The sequence below is a fragment of the Gymnoscopelus microlampas genome (assembly GCF_963454915.1).
Source record: "Gymnoscopelus microlampas genome assembly, chromosome: 9".
NCBI classification, from domain to species: Eukaryota; Metazoa; Chordata; class Actinopteri; order Myctophiformes; family Myctophidae; genus Gymnoscopelus; species Gymnoscopelus microlampas.
In genome coordinates, this window is record NC_139946.1 from 47,499,905 (window position 1) to 47,517,125 (window position 17,221).

At 43.1% G+C, this 17,221-nt stretch overlaps 1 protein-coding gene across 1 annotated transcript in view; it reads left to right on the forward strand.

Annotated features, from left to right (window-relative positions):
* The window catches only part of cdh24a (cadherin 24, type 2a), a gene marked incomplete at its 3' end in the record, with an annotated part of 59,553 nt that overhangs the window by 34,516 nt on the left and 7,816 nt on the right, over positions 1-17,221 (forward strand). The window contains exons 6-10 of the mRNA XM_084066157.1: positions 1,070-1,326; positions 2,950-3,086; positions 3,768-3,889; positions 13,837-13,954; positions 16,503-16,811. Coding sequence (XP_083922283.1) covers positions 1,070-1,326; positions 2,950-3,086; positions 3,768-3,889; positions 13,837-13,954; positions 16,503-16,811 — 943 coding nt within the window. The remainder of the gene's footprint in view (positions 1-1,069; positions 1,327-2,949; positions 3,087-3,767; positions 3,890-13,836; positions 13,955-16,502; positions 16,812-17,221) is intronic.

Consider the following 17,221-nt stretch of genomic DNA (forward strand, 5'->3'; position numbering starts at 1 on the left):
AATTATCTTAACAGCTTATTAACTTATTAAATTAGAGTTTGCGATTGCCATACCCGTTCACAAGATGACTTGGTTTGAAACATTCCCACTGTTAAATCTAAGCTGGGTAAGACTACCTTTCTACTACTATGCTCCACACATGTGAAACTTAATTTCACTTCCTCGCTTTAAACAAAGATTAAGCTTTTTGTGCAAAGATCTGTCTGTACTTGCACCTTTTGAACTTCTGAAATGTCTGTTATCTTGTAATTAGTTTTGTTTAATTTCATGCTATGTTTACTGTAATAAGGGCATCATTGGAAAATACCTTCCTGAATAAATAAAGGTGAAATGAATATACATATCGTCTCTAACCTGACTCCACCAGACGGAAGAAGCTTGCTTCACACATTTGTCTCACATCCTACTTCCATCTGGGACCTCGGTAGCCCAACCGCTGCAAGAGGGCGGTCCCTTTTTTCAAGCTACTTGGCAGGTGATTGGATGGGACCTTCTGTCTATCACCGTCTGGGCGTGCTAACTCCAACCAATCATATATTGATGTGTCTAAATGACGTAGGCCTATAGTAGCTGCGCAACTTGTAGTGTTGTTGTTCGTGGTAGCGGCCATGATGAATAGTGAAAGAACTACAATGCAACAGGCGCTTCTCGATGGCGTCACACCCGGTCTTGCCAAGATCCCGCCCGTAGCTGCCGCTGATTGGTTCGACCGGGCGCGGGTCGGTGTAAACTCCAGTCTCTGAGTGTTACCAGATGGAGGCTGTTTTGTGAACTTAATGTTTACTCAATACCGGCCCATCTGACGGAGTCAGGTTATATCGTCTCGGCCTCGGGTCCAAAACTTTCCAGAATTAAAATTCAAAAACAGCTTAAGTACCAGATCTACAAGCTCAAAACGCGTCGCTTCGTGCTGGGATTTCGAGTGTGTAGATCTGCTACTTTTGATGCTTTTGTGTGACACTGTAGTGCGTTCATTCATGAAAAAACACACAAAAAGTTACAATATGGTATATGGAGATAAGAGGTTTCTGCCAGACAACAACGATATACATCTTTTTCCTTCTGACAGATCTTGGATTATGAGAGCCGTGCCACCTACTCGTTCTCGGTGGAGGTGACCAACCCGGTGGTGGACCCCCGCTACCTGAGGAAGGGGCCGTTCAAGGACCGGGCGGCCGTGCGCGTCATGGTGCTCAACGCGGACGAGCCGCCGCGCTTCTCCCGGACCCGCTACCGGCTGGACGTGTCGGAGAACTGCCCGCCCGTCTGCTCGGTGGGCCGCGTGTCCGCCGTGGACCCCGACACTGGACAGGACGGCAACATCAGGTTGGAGAGACGGTCAAAAATAATTCACATTGGCCTGTTATAGCGCCACTAGGAGGCCGTTTTTTGCAACTTTTTTTTTTGACAGAACTCGTACAGATCTTGTCCAAACATCACACAAATCGATACACAGTATATCTCTATAGTCATTAAACGAAACCCGTCCTTCAGATGTTTGATATTCCATCCTTATTGGCTATTGGCTTCCAAAGTATGCAGATCAAATCATGAACACAGAGTACGATTTCCGAGATTTTTTTCACACACATTCGCACTACGCTGAGGAACAAATGGCACCCTTTTAACATTGCCCTATTATAGCGCCACCAGGAGGCTGATTTTTGCAAAACATCTTTTTTTATATTACTACACAAATTTTATCCAAACATCACGCAAATCGGTACACATTATCTCTATAGTCAAGTGATAAAGACCGATCCGTCTGATGTTTCATATTCCATCCTGATTGGGTAATTCCGAACATTGCTGGCCTACAATAACCTACCTGACCTGGCGGAGACCTGTGCTCAGAGGAGCACTTTTTCTAGTTATATACCTTATATACCTGCTTTTCTTTCATATACCTGTATATATATTTTTGGTGACTTTCACTCCACTACATTTCAAAGACAAATAATTGTACTTTTGACTTCACTACATTTCTGGGAAGGGACCCAAACTTACAAAAATACATTATATGAATTAACCACTTATGTTTCAAGAATAGTGAAAATAGCTGCTATTTTCATATTTTGAACATTTATGATTTTTTTTTTTTGGGGGGGGGGGGTTGAAGAAAGATAAATATACTCTGTCTCACTCATTTATATACTGTACATTTACACACTTTGGTGGACAGTGACAAAGTACGTTTAGGCTACTTGAGTATTTTTTATTTCTCACTACATTTTAAAGACAAATATTCTACTTTTGACTACACTACAAGACCCAAACCACTTACACACTAAACAGTGAAAATAGGTGATTGACATTCTACAAGATTACACGAGACTTGCCATGGGCTTGTGGATCTGCTGTTTGCGCTGTTTTAGATGTTCTATGAAAATCTCAGATTATTTTGTTTATTTGAATCTTAAAAGCATTTACTTTTGAATACTTTAACAATTTTTAAAAGCAAGTACAGTACTTCAGTATTTTAACTGAAGTACTAATTTGACTGTTACCACTGTCACTTGCAGTGGAGTAATACTTGACCAGGAGTATTTATACTTTGACTGGAGTACTGGGTTTGAGTAGGTTCTTTGTCCACCACTGTCACACACACACACACACACACACACACACACACACACACACACACACACACACACACACACACACACACACACACACACACACACACACACACACACACACACACACACACACACACACACTCTAACTCAATTCAATTCAGTTCAGTTTGCTTTATTGGTCTGCGCGTTAGGCTACATGAACGATATTGCCATAGGGGAAGCTATCAAACGGAAATTGACTCTTGCAATCTCTCTCTCTCTCTCTCTCCCTCTCTCTCTCTCTCTCTCTCTCTCTCTCTCTCTCTCTCTCTCTCTCTCCCTCCTCTCTCTCTCCTCCTCTGTCTCTCTCTCCTCCTCCTCATGTCTCCAGGTACTCCATTGACCCCCAGTCAGACCCTGAGGCTCTGTTCCGCATCGCCTCTGACACGGGCTCCATCAGCACCGTGATGGAGTTGGACCGCGAGCGAGAGCAGTGGCACAACATCACCGTCATCGCCACACAGAGAGGTACGCTATATCCCCCCCACACCACCCCCCCCACCCCACTGCCCCGAGGCCCCGCTGGGTACCAGCCACACTTAATCACTCTGCTCATATTTCACTGATTGCATGGCCCCGGGGGGCCAAACGGTCCAGACACTGGAAGATCGTTTTCACCTGACCTGTGTTGTTGGGCTTCCTTTTAGTGATGGAAGTACTCACAGTGATGGAAGTACTCACAGTGATGGAAGTACTCACTCTCACAGTTTTTAAAGCAATATAGAAAATACTCTAGGGGGGGAGACACAGAGTGACAGACAGACAGATGTCAAGGACCCCCAAAATGATATGTATTTGGCCGCGGACCCCCATCTCAAAATATTTTGTTCCAGGGATCCCCCAGAAGCAAAGATTTAAGTTAAAAATGTTCGCTTGAAAAGAATATAAGTATATTAATTTGCACACATTTTCTCGATTTTTCAAAAAATAGCAGATCTACCAGCTCATAGCGCGGCACTCGGTGCCGCGCTATGAGCTTGTATATCTGCTATTTTTGAATAGCCAAAGTGTAAAATAATGCTTTTTAGCTCATATGAAAAAGTGACACAGATGCGTTCCAGGTCTTAATGGGTTAATGAACTAACTGTTCGATTAACTGTTGCACCCCTTGTGTATGTTATGTCTTATTCTGTGTCCTCTCCTCTCCAGACAACCCCAACCTGGTGACGAGGGTGGTGGTTGCCATAGAGACACTGGACCAGAATGACAATGCACCGGAGCTGGACAGACAGTACGCCACGTCTGTCTGTGACTCCAGCACGCCGGGTCAGGTCAGTACCGCTCTTTCATTGATTGATTGATTGATTGATTGATTGAATACTTTATTAGTCATAAATGTAAACTCCACGTCATCAGTGCCCATACCCTAGGTGGGGTTGGTAAAAGGACCTTTTCCCCTAGGGTAGGTATACCCTCACTAGAAACATGCAGTAATCCTGGTCTCTATACTGCCTCCCCCTGGTCAGCTGGGGCGCCTGATGGAGGGGAAAGGAACTGGTTGGAATAACATGTTCCTTCCACGTGCTACGTCCTACCGGGGAAACTCCCCCCTGTCAGGTGATGAGAAGCGGTCTGCTCACTCCTCATGCATTGAAGGAAGCATGAGCTCAGTTCGGGGCTCTCCCCAGGCTGGCAGAGGGAGAGTAGAGGCCAGGATTAAAGCTTAGGCATTGGCACTGGGTGAAAAAAATGGGTTAGAAAAATCGTGGGTTAAACGTTTTTTAGAGGAAAAAAAAAGAAATGTAAACAGCACATGGTACAGTAAGACATTAAAGTATCCATTTGGTCCGGAATCAGAATCAGCTTTATCACATGTTTACAGAGGTAAAAAATAAGTAAAGAAGTAAAAAAGTCTTAAGTCGTGTGCGTGCGTGCGTGAAAACCAATGAATGATTGACAGAGGCAGATTGCAGGTTTAACTTAATGATATATATTGAAACTTTTCACACACACACACACACACACACACACACACACACACACACACACACACACACACACACACACACACACACACACACACACACACACACACACACACACACACATTCATGAATTTAGAAATAGAACAAATCATATATCCATCATTATTTCCATGTTGTTGTCCATGCTCTCTTAACCTCTACCAACCTGGCATCCCTTATTAGGGGCGTTTTCTGTAGAGCAGCAACAGTACAGCAAACAAAACAAAAGAAGAAAACAATGTGTGTGTGTGTGTGTGTGTGTGTGTGTGTGTGTGTGTGTGTGTGTGTGTGTGTGTGTGTGTGTGTGTGTGTGTGTGTGTGTGTGTGTGTGTGCGAATGAATGATTGACAGAGGCTGATTGCATGTTTAACTTAATGATATATATTGAAACCTTTCATACAACATTTACATAATAATACATCAACACATACAAACACTATTATGTACAAAAGAGATGGGAAATGTTCATTTATATCCCCTTTTGGTCTCCTGGTACATTGGTTCTCAAAGTGTGGTCCGGGGACCCCCAGGGGTACTTAAGGGGGTTCCAGAGGGTCCCCAGCTAAATGATGGAAAGGAACCAAATGGACCCTTATGGGTCTGTAACTCTGAGAGTGTACAAATGTTACCAAATGGACCCGTTAGGGTCCATTTGGTAACATTTGTACACTCTCAGAGTTAAATTAACATTGATTTTACAATATGAATTGGGGTCCCAGAGATAGAAATGCCATTAAATGGGGGTCCGTAGCATAATACATGTCAAACTGGGGGTCCTTGAAATTAAAATGGTTGAGAATCACTGCTAGAGCCGTACAAATCTTCTCTTATGGGGGGGTCCCTGGCTTATCTTTTCAAATGGGGGTCCGCGGGCTAATAAGTGTCAATTTGGGGGTCCTTGACATGAAAAAGTTTGAGAACCACTGTCCTGGTAGATAGAATTGTGAAAGAAACCAGTGTTACGCATAATGTAATGGAGGGGATCAGGGCATTGCACATTTTGGTGGTAGAGCTGTAGAATGAGAATTTCCCCATGTTTGTTCTATACCAGATCATGGTCGCTCCCTCTGGTGTGGTGGCTGACTTTGGAGAAGTAGTTTAGACGTGTTATATGAGGGTATTGAGGGCGATGCCTCTCTGACGATCTCTCTGACATCTATTCACGCTTTTTTCATCTTCATTGTCCTCAGACCTCATCCTCTCTCTGAGGGACTGTCTAGGCCTGTTACAGTTATTATCATTTACCCTTCATCTGTATGAAAACAGCTTGATGAAATGAACAGAAACTATAACACGCAAGTTAGGAGCCATGCAAGTTAGGAGCCATGCAAGTTAGGAGCCATGCAAGTTAGGAGCCATGCAAGTTAGGAGCCATGCAAGTTCGGAGCCATGCAAGTTAGGAGCCATGCAAGTTAGGAGCCATGCAAGTTAGGAGCCATGCAAGTTAGGCGCCATGCAAGTTAGGCGCCATGCAAGTTAGCAGCCATGCAAGTTAGGAGCCATGCAAGTTAGGAGCCATGCAAGTTAGGAGCCATGCAAGTTAGGAGCCATGCAAGTTAGGAGCCATGCAAGTTAGGAGCCATGTAAGTTAGGAGCCATGCAAGTTTGGAGCCATGCAAGTTAGCAGCCATGCAAGTTAGGAGCCATGCAAGTTAGGAGCCATGTAAGTTAGGAGCCATGTAAGTTAGGAGTCATGCAAGTTAGGAGCCATGTAAGTTAGGAGCCATGCAAGTTTGGAGCCATGCAAGTTTGGAGCCATGTAAGTTAGGAGCCATGCAAGTTAGGAGTCATGCAAGTTAGGAGTCATGCAAGTTAGGAGCCATGCAAGTTAGGAGCCATGCAAGTTAGGAGTCATGCAAGTTAGGAGTCATGCAAGTTAGGAGCCATGCAAGTTAGGAGCCATGCAAGTTAGGAGTCATGTAAGTTAGGAGCCATGCAAGTTAGGATGATTTATAATAGGGCACCAGTCTACTCTTGCCAGATCACCTGATACACACACACACACACACACACACACACACACACACACACACACACACACATACACACACACACACACACACACACACACACACACACACACACACACACACACACACACACACACACACACACACACACACACACACACACACACACACACACACACACACACACACACACACGCAGGTTTCATGAATTTAGAGACAGAAGAAATCATATTTCCATAATTATTTCCATGTTGTTGTCCATGCTCGTTTAACCTCTACCAACCTGGCATCCCTTATTAGGGGCATTTTCTGTAGAGCAACGGTAGAGCAAACAAAACCAAAAAAATATATATATATATTTGCTGATTTTACAAGCTCAACACATCACAATTGTTGTTGTGAAATGACAGAAATGTCATTTTTTTTTTTTATAGGTTAAAATTCCAAAAAAACACTAAATTAAATCTATTTTAATCTAATCCAATTAAAACTATTTGTATGTAATTAATCGTCGACTAAAACTTCCTGATGGTGACAGACCTCGGCCTGTGTTCAAAGGCCTTGTTGTGTGCTTTTGGTTTTGCTCATAATATCATACAGATATGTTGTTATTTTCCTTCTGCTATTATACACTCATTGGCAGGATCTGAGAACAAAAGCGCTCGCCTCTAATTATGGAAATAGTTTAGCCTGCTTTGAGGCAGACATAAAAGGACATTTATTGTGCACTGCGTGCCAACGTGCCCCTGTCATGTAACAGTGTATTTTCCTAAATATGAAGCTGTCACAATGCAGCTTGTTTGGCTGTGAGATAAAAAGCATTTATTGTGCTCATTAGAGACGTTGTTAGCAAGGACAAAACTCAAAGGAACAAATAGTCCAAGACACGTTGGAGCATTAGCAATATGAGTGATTTATGGTATGATAGCAACACTTAAAGCAGCACTACATGTAACTTTTTAAGGAATCTTTTCTGTCCAATCTTTATGGTAGAGTATGATAACACAATATAACCTACTGCATACAATGGGGGTGGTTTCAATTTGTTTCAAATTTCTATTGAAACATTTAGATCCTGTCACTGTGTCTAGGTGAGACATGACCTTTGACATGACAGTATATCTCTGCTCTCCGGCAGGAACCAGCTAACTCCAAAAGGTTCATTTTTCAGGAAATGTTCGGAGGTTTTGTTCATCATTGATAAGAACAGCTGAATGGACCTCTAAGCTCACAATGAGGTTGGAGGTCAAAAGGGGGTGGAGCCTGGAGTCAGCAAAACCATCTAACTCCACCCCCTTTGCTGGAGTTAGCTGGTTTAGCAGGAAGTTTGAGGATCCAATAGAGTTAACTGGTCAGAAGCACTTTTTAATACTTTTCATTGCTTCAATATTTGTTTTACCAACACACAGACTTAAAGGGTGTTCAATAGCACTGATTTATGGAAACAAAATGCAAAAATTGAGCTGGTTTCTGCCAGACAGCAACGAATTATGCAATGTGGCCCTCTGGAGTGAGTGTGGAAATATAGTGGCCCTCTCCATCATCAAAGTTGCATCACCCCTGATCTACATGCACAGATGAGTTGCTTTAGAGAGCTACCCATGGACTGTGAGATTCAGGCGCAACACCAAAGACAAGAAACAAAGATAGACGCATACATTTAATATAGCATTTCAATCAAATAACACAATAAGGCCCTTCAACGTACATTGTGTTTGACTGGTGCATGAAGGAGTGCTTCAGTCTAACATTATTAAATCATGGAACTCTGTATCTCCTGTGTAATGGTAATAATTCCTATTCACTGCTCAGAGCAACGGCTGGGGTCAGAGACAGTCTTAACCCGTTAAGACCGGGAACGCATCTGTGTAACCACTTTAACTATTATGTTATACTTTGGGCTGTCAAAAAATAGCAGATATACAAGCTTGTAGATCTATTTTTGAATAATCGTAAAAATGTGTGCAAATCTTAGAATGTAAATTTATTTTTAAAGCGAACATTTTTAACTCAAATATTTGCTTCTGGGGGGGTCCCTGGAACAACATATTTTGAGATGGGGGTCCGCAGCCAAATACATATCATTTTGGGGGCCCTTGACATGAAAAAGGGAACCACTGATACCATTTTTCAAAAAACTGTTAGGATTTAGAAGACATTTGTAGAATCCCCAGAAGCAAAGATTTGAGTTACAAATGTTCGCTTTAAAGTATATATATTCAAAGATTTGCACAAATATTCACGACTTTTCAGAAAATAGCAGATATACAAGCTCATAGCGCGGCACTCGGTGCCGCGCTATGAGCTTGTATATCTGATATTTTTGAATAGCCAAAGAAATCTAAAATGACACAGACAGATGCGTTCCCGGTCTTAATGCATTAATATGTTATTATGGTAGGCTGGTTTATTGAGTTTCTCAAGTGAATGGCTAACAATCTTCGAGCAGATTTTCAGTTGGTGAAACAGTTTTGACTTTCAAATATAGTGGATAAACAGCGTACCATCTTGTATTACAATAGAACACTCGTAATCACAGAAATGAAAAAATACAAAAGACAAATCTGTTTACTCGTGCCTAAGACGGCGGTGAAAATAAATGTAGTTTTTGCAGACACATTCATCGTGGTTCTTTCCAGGATAACAGATGGTCTGTCATCACACCCAAGTATTTGTAGGAAAATACCTGTTTATTTTTTTCCTCCATTTTGGATAAAAAAAATAGCATAAGAATGTGTCTCTTAAGTCGTCTTTGTATAATGAGGACCAAGTCATGAGTGTCACGAGCATTATTATCACTCCACTCAACCACTTTATTCACATCATCATGCTGGTGCAGCCCAAGGCTGTTGAGTTACTTAACAGAGCTGTAGCATCAGAATAATTTACAACGTATTGATTCTGGTGGATCTGTACGGCAATCGTTGATATAAAGAGTGAAGTGCAAAGCTGAACTTGCACGACCCTGGGGGGGAGAAAGGGGGGGGGTGGGCGCCAACATCAGTGGTGATGGCAGATGGAATGCTTTTGTTCATCTTTGCAATACACACTCTGTTATGGAGAAAATAAAGATATCAAGAAGGGATTCAGTTCCAGCTGGGTTACTTTCAACACCAGAATGTTTGATCGTATGGCGTTGGAGGCTGACGAAAAGGAAAACAACTAGAAAGAGTGGCCTTGTACAGTATAGACGAGTTTCCTCGGCCATACCCCCCATTTGCGCATTTGGGGTCCGTTTGGCACGCAATATCCTGCTTTACCAGCTTTACCTATGCTATTCCCCGGTGTGGTTAGAATAGTATAGCCTGTGTTTTCTAACAATGCAAGTAAAATGGGAACGCTCATCCAGCCATCTGGTATAAGGGAAGGTGTTGCAGTGATTCCCCCACCCATGTAGGTTTTGCACCCTGGGAGGTAAACATTTGCACAATGGCCCAAAATAACACACACAGAGACACACACACACACACACACACACACACACACACACACACACACACACACACACACACACACACACACACACACACACACACACACACACACACACACACACACACAAAGTGTTGGTAGCTCATGGAATGAATGGCGGTGGGTGGTAACCATCTCTGGAGAGGTGGTCTTTAAACAAATTAAAACTGAACTAAAAAGATAAAGAACACTCGACTCCAGACAAAAAAAAGCAGAAGCCATATGGCACTGTGAGAAGAAAAAACAAAACTTTATTTTTGTATTGAAATGCCTATTTGCTATATTTTTGTATGTAATTGCTTATTGCCATGTCATGTAAAATGCCAATTTATTGTAAACCCTGGATATTTTCTAACAAAGTATACATAAATAATTAAAGCCTTGCAAACCCTGAAAGGCGCAGAAGCATACCAGTATCTCTCTACAGTGACAACGTCGATTGTGTGTTCAAATACAAATACATGAACATTTTGAAGGCGAGTGTCAAACCAAGTCAGTGTATTCATAAGTCATGGGTCGGGCATCGGGCACAGTGCGTGGGTGGGTGGTAAACGGAGGCGTGGAGGAGACGCGGAGGAGACCGCAGGCTACCATTGTGTAGTCGGACCAGTCCACTGCCATGGACCTTTCATTTAGCCCACATGCTCTGGTTGATGGTTTTGTCCAGGAAAAGGTTATAGAGTTGTGTTCTAAATATCTCAGTTATTGTTACATCATCAACATGAATAAATGGAACCTATCTGCCACGGACTGTTTGCTCCTGAAAATGCCCTGCAGCGTCCAATCTGGAACTGACAGGAACCATAATTAACATGACCTACTACTACTGTATGCCCACTGCATCACTTATATCTGTTCATATTATGCTGTTGTTGGGTTTGTTTAAATGTTTAGAAACAACAGTGTCTTCTGTACCACAACCCTGCTTAGAAGCAAATAATTGCTTATAAACAACACTAGAGTTTCGGGGGGCTACGCCCCCCTCAACCCCAGCCGCGCACGGGGCCCAGCGTGGCCGCGTGTATATTGGGGTACTGAAATTGCTGGAGTAAAACTGTGGAAAAGTTTAAAAAAAAAAAAAAAAAAATTGAAAAAAATATATTTTTGAGGTTTGAGGGGGACCCCCGCGGACCCCCTGCTGGTCGACGGACCCCCTGTGGAGTGTTGGGACGCGCGGGGACCCCCCTGGAACATGGCGGACCCCTTCGGTGTTTTTTTTTTTTTCATGAAGGTGGTTGCTTGTTTCTGGCGCTTGTTTTTAGAGAACCTGGCATGCCAACCTGAACTTGGCAACCCGACTGACATCAGTGACGTGTCCTTGGTATTTGTACTTCCGGGTTGCATAATGATGACATCACCCCAGCGCATGCTGGCGGTGGCGTTACACCAGAAATGGTTCCTGGAGAAAATGGTGACCAAAAAAAATGTTTGGAAAAAAAGGAAAAAAAACCCGCATCGGCTGCCTGCTGTTGTGGTGATTAGGTCGTGCGCACGGTAAACGGTACGAAGCTGCCTCCCCTTCCGTTTTGTCCGACATTTGGTGAGTAGAATTAATTATGTTGGGGGATGGAAAAGGTGTAGTGAGCAATGAGATGTCCCCTACGCAACGCGTAAATTCAGCGCGGCCGCCGTGGCAAGTCAGTTGGCGACATGTGGTCTGGCGGTGCGTTGTTTATTCGATAACAGAGCTGTGGGGTGTCCGCACCGAGGGTGCGGAAGTCGGTCGCCATTTATATAGTTAGATAACACTATAAGGTTGTATTGACACATTTACATTAAAGGTAGGGTAAGTGATTTACTTTGGTTAAAATAAGTGTTAAATAGCTCTATATTCTGATAGTACTCATTGCTATAGAGTGTTTGTTCAGTAAAAGTCTCCCATGTTTCTCCAGCTCTTTATTAAACAGAAAATGCATTTTCAGTGCTCTCTCCTGATTGTCTTAAATGTTGTCACCTACCTGATAATCTACATGTACTATATTCTGTTTACTAAAGAGCTGTAGAGACCCCTGTGACCGAACAAACACTCTGTAGCAATGATTACTATCAGAATGTAGTACTTTAACCTTTTTAACCAAAAATATATAAATAACAAAAAATATCACTTACCCTACCTTTTAATATAAAAATATATATATAAATAATGTACCCCCCCCCCCCCCTTAAAACATTGAAAAATGAGTTTTCATTGTCATAGCGATAAAGATGAACTTATACTACGTTGGTTCCCTTGATCCAAGCCGGAAAACAAATCGATTGATTGGTCATTAAAATATGCATGCCCTGGGCCCTTAGGCTCTGATAGCCTGACAGCGTCGCGGTTTCGTTCGAGTCCCGTTCCCGACGACCTTTGCTGCGTGCCTCTCTCCCCGGCTCTCTCTCCCTCTATCTGTCCATCTTCATTTAAAAACTATCAATAAAGGCAGAAAAGACCAAAACAAATCTTTTAAAAATATATATATAGTTCTGAAAGTGCACCCGTCTTACCACATAACTCTGCAGACCAACACTTGGGACCAACTGTCATATAGAGTTTTGTCTTTGGAGATGTTGAAGATGTACTTTTTTTAAATACACACAACCAGTGGTATAAAGTAACTAAGTACATTTACTCAAGTACTGTACTTACAAAACATACATTAACCACTTCAGCCCTGTATACGTTTCAGCCATTTGAAAATAGCCGATCAACAAGCATTGTGAGCTTATAGATCTGCTATTTTCAAAAGATTTGTATGCATTTTATACATTTAAACACTTGTGAAATCTACATAATGAGTATACTTTCTTCTTTTGGTACTTTAAGTGCATTTTGATACCAATACTTTTGTATTGGTAAAAACATTTAGTACTTTTTTTCCACCACTGCACGCAACCATATGAACCATAGCGTCCCTATTCTGGGGCCACTGGCAAATATAGCAGATCTACAAGCTCACATCGCTTCTACATCGGCTATTTTCGGGCAAAGAAATGTGGTGTAGAGGGGAGGAGGGGGAAAAGGAGCGGACCAAGTACAGAGTCCACTCCTGGGGACCGTGGTCAACTTACTACGGGGTTTAACCCCTTCACTCCGGGAACACACACACTGTCATTTTAGATCTATATAGCTACCATTATACTATGTTATACTTTGGCTTGTTGCGCGGTACTGAGTGCCGCGCTACGAGCTTGTAGATCTGCTATTTATTTATTTTTCATTGTGAAAATTGGTGCAAATCTTTGAATATAAGCGAGCATTTTTTACTCACATTTTTGCTTCTGGGGGATTCTACAAATGTCTTCTAAAATCCTAACAGTTTTATTTTTATTCTTTTTTACTTGTGCTATAATATCAGTGGTTCTCAAACTGTTTTCATGTCATGGGACCCCCATCTCAAAACGTTTTGTTCCAGCAAAATTGTGAGTCAAAAATGTATATTCAAAGATTTGCACATATTTTCACGATGTTTCCAAAAAAAATAGCAGATCTACAAGCTCGTAGCGCGGCACTCTGTGCCGCGCGGCGAGCTTGTAGATCTGCTATTTTTTTGAATAGCCCAATAAATCTGAAAATGACACACAGTATGCCTTCCCGGTCTAAACGGCTTAAGTGGTTAAAGCACTATTTTATACTTACTGTAGGCTATTTTCCACAAACCGGTCGGTTGAATGCACACATCAGTGTGTGACAGTTATGCACTGAGCTGTAAAACTCCGCAGTAGAGAGAGTTTGAAAATGTAATGAAAATGCACCCAGGGGTGAAATGAACACTGTGGGCTTTTACAGTGGGGGGCACCTTACCTTTCTCTCTCTCTCCCTGTGCGGTGCAGGTGGTCCAGGTGGTCCGAGCCGTGGATAAGGACCAAGGTGGACAGAACATTCCTGTTCACTTCAGCATCCCTCCTGAGTCCAGCTCTGCCCTCAATCTGACCATCAGAGAAAGTGGAGGTATGGTGTACTGTACTTCCACCACTCAGTGATGTAAAGTGACTAAGTACATTTACTCAAGTGCTGTACTTAACACATCGGGTGCCAAACACGGTCTGAACCGTGTGTTTACATAGTGGCGGTTCCGAAGCTTCGGTGCCGAACACGGTCTGAACCGTGATTTCAGTCTTTTTGTTTTTTTCGTTTTTCTCCGCGCGGGCGGGGCTAGAGCAGCTCTGGGAGCACCCATTGTAATCCTGCGAAGGAAGTGCCAGATCGCTCACCGGAAACAATTTTTTTTCCCCCATCCGGTTCCTGTCTATTTCCTACTTTGAAACGCCTATATCTCCGAATCTGTTTCCTGTGGGGAAAACTGGTCATGCGCGATGCGTGATCCCCCCCCGTTGTAACCCGTGAGGGGAATGTTATGGTTCCAGCCTGTAGCCAGGCTCATGGCAGAACATGAATCGATGCTTTTTTTGCGTGGATTTGCTTGTAACGCACCCGGAAACTTTAAACAGCAAAGCGCAGTCAATGGGGAGAATGCTGGCACCCACGGTAAGTTGTTATGAAAAAATGCTTGCACCCGATGTGTTAACACATTACCCGCCTTCATATTAAACATTGTTTTTTTATCCCCTTGCCAGCGTAATTACCTTAAATAGACGATCTTTGAAACGCTGTGGAAGCCACGTTGTGTAAAAAAAAAAAATCCTCGTGGGTAGGAGGAGGAATCCGTGTATCCACTGGGACAATAACATTCCAACCGCAAGCAGCCATTTTGGGGCTATGGCCCGTTTTCAATGCAAAAAAAAAAACTGAGTTAGGAGTGTTTTTCTGAAAATCCCATAAGCCAAATTCCAATACCGATACATACACTCGCTCACTCCCACTCGGTCAGTCCAGCTTGACCCGGAAATAGTTTGGGCCCAATTGTTCATTTGCTTCTTGGAGGAGGCGAGTGGAGGAGCCGAGTTGGCTCTCCGAGTCCGCATGCAGCGAGTGTACATGACCACTCTCCACATCACCTCGCGGCAGACTTCCGCATCACGTGTACAAGTTTTTTTTCAATCTTGTCGATCTGCTATTTAAGATTAGTCTACCTTTTAATACATTTTAAAACTTGTGAAATGGGACATTCTGCATAATGAGTACTTTCTACTTTTGGTACTTTAAATAGTACATTCTGAAACTTGAAACTGCTTTTTTACTTTTACTTTTAGTCAATTTTGAATTCCGGACTTTTACTTGTAACAAGAGTATTTCTACTTTGCAGTATTGATACTTTTTCCACCACTGATTACACTGTAAAACAGTGATTCTGAACATGTAGTCGATATTGCAAGTGCAGCCCCCAAATAATTAACAAAACACTAAGAGAGTGATAATATAACATGGATATATTTAAAAAAAAACATGTATCAAAAAGTCATGTTATATTTCTGATACATGTTGTGATACCGATAAGGAACCTAAAGTATACAACGTTAGTTCCTCTGATCCAAGCCGCAACACAATCGATTGATTGATTGATCATCTCACTGAGTAAACACCACGCCTTCAAACAATGAATCAGTTGGGTTGTATTTATTGAATGAAAGGAAACAATTAATGCATGCCATGGATACGATGAATAGCTGGAAGGAATGAAGGATGGCTGGAGGGTGGTTAGGCTGAGGAAGGAGGAGGAGAAGGGAACAGGGATGTATTAGTAGGGGAGGCGGGGGAGGAGGCATGATGAGGGGCATAAAGGGATGGAGCGGCCACTAGTGGTCAGATGTCTACTAGTTATATTGTATTAACTCTTTGACTGCCACTGATGAGATTCCTCGTCATATTTTGCTAAGGCTCAGACTGCCAATGACGAGAATGACACCATTTTGTGTTTTCAGTGGTTTTACGCTAGATGGCGCTGTTCGCTACCCTATGAGTCACCATTTCACTACCAGTGAAGCAAAGCAGCAGCGAATCACGTGATTGCGAGAAAACCAGCCACGTTCACTTCCATGTTAATGGTTTTGAAAAAATGTCTTTTTCTCTGCTTTCTGTTGCTTTTTGGCAAAAAAAAACAACCTACATTCAACTGCCCACAACTATGGAATGGTTGATTGTGACATTGTGATTGGCACTACATTGCCAATCAGAATGTAGCCTCGATCTCCAGGCTTTTATTTTTTAGTTTTGCTCATAAAAAAGGGCCTGCCTGTTGACGTTTCTGGAATAGGAAGTGTTTCATTTCCCCAATCAACCAGAGTGCAGTGGGCGTCACTCCAAATGTTGTGACGTCAGGGCTCTCAATGCTTGGGGAGGAGGATGGGCATGGGGCGGGGCGGGGGCTGACGGACAGATCGGTAAACCAATGGGATCTCACCTAATTTTTCTCCGGAGATTTTGAACCCGGCCCTCTAGACCAGATATCAGACACGCTAGGGCAGCCTAATCAGAATGTGACAGCTCTGTGTGAACCGTCTGTTTCTGTTGATGCCTTGTTTGTGTTATGGATGAATTAATTGATTGATTGATTATTTATTCATTATAATTGCTTGTGTGTTCGGTCCCCATCGTCAAGGTGTGACGGCCAGCCTGGTGCTCCAGTCGTCCCTGGAGCCCCTCGGGGGCGCGTCCCCCTCCCTGCTCACCCTCTACGTGCCCGTGGTGCTGAGGGACGGCGCCTCGGGCCTCACCAACACCGGCACGGTCACCGTGACGATCTGCCCCTGCCAGAGCGGCGGCATGCAGACGGAGGACAGGGGGCGCCAGAGGGACAAGGGCTGGGAGAGGCACGCGGTGTGCCTGCCGCTGCCGTCCGCCTCGCCGTCGCTCATCTTCAGCATGGTCACCGTGCTGGCCCTGCTGGCCTGTGTCACCACACTGCTGGGTAAAGAAACCTCACTATGTCCAAAACTGTTACCTCTCAGGATTCAAATGAGAAAATTGCAAAAGTAGCAGATCTAGTTTCGAGCTTGTAGATCTTCTACTTTTTGATGCTCTTGTGTGACGCTAGTATGATCAAGTAGGGCGTTAATTCTGCTAAGGCGCAGCCTGCCAGGGATGAGAAAGACAAGTTTATTTTTGGGGGGAAAAAAAGTTTCCCTTTTTTCTTTTTCTTTTTTTCTCACACAGAACCACATAACGTGATCCAAAGAGTTACCGCTCCATTGACTTGCTGTTTAAAGTATCTGGGGAAAAAGCCTGTATCTTGGCTCCTGTGTTTTACTATGTATTTTTGGAGAAACGTACTATTTTTAACGACGTGTAACAATCGAACGGGAGGTCGCCATGACCTTT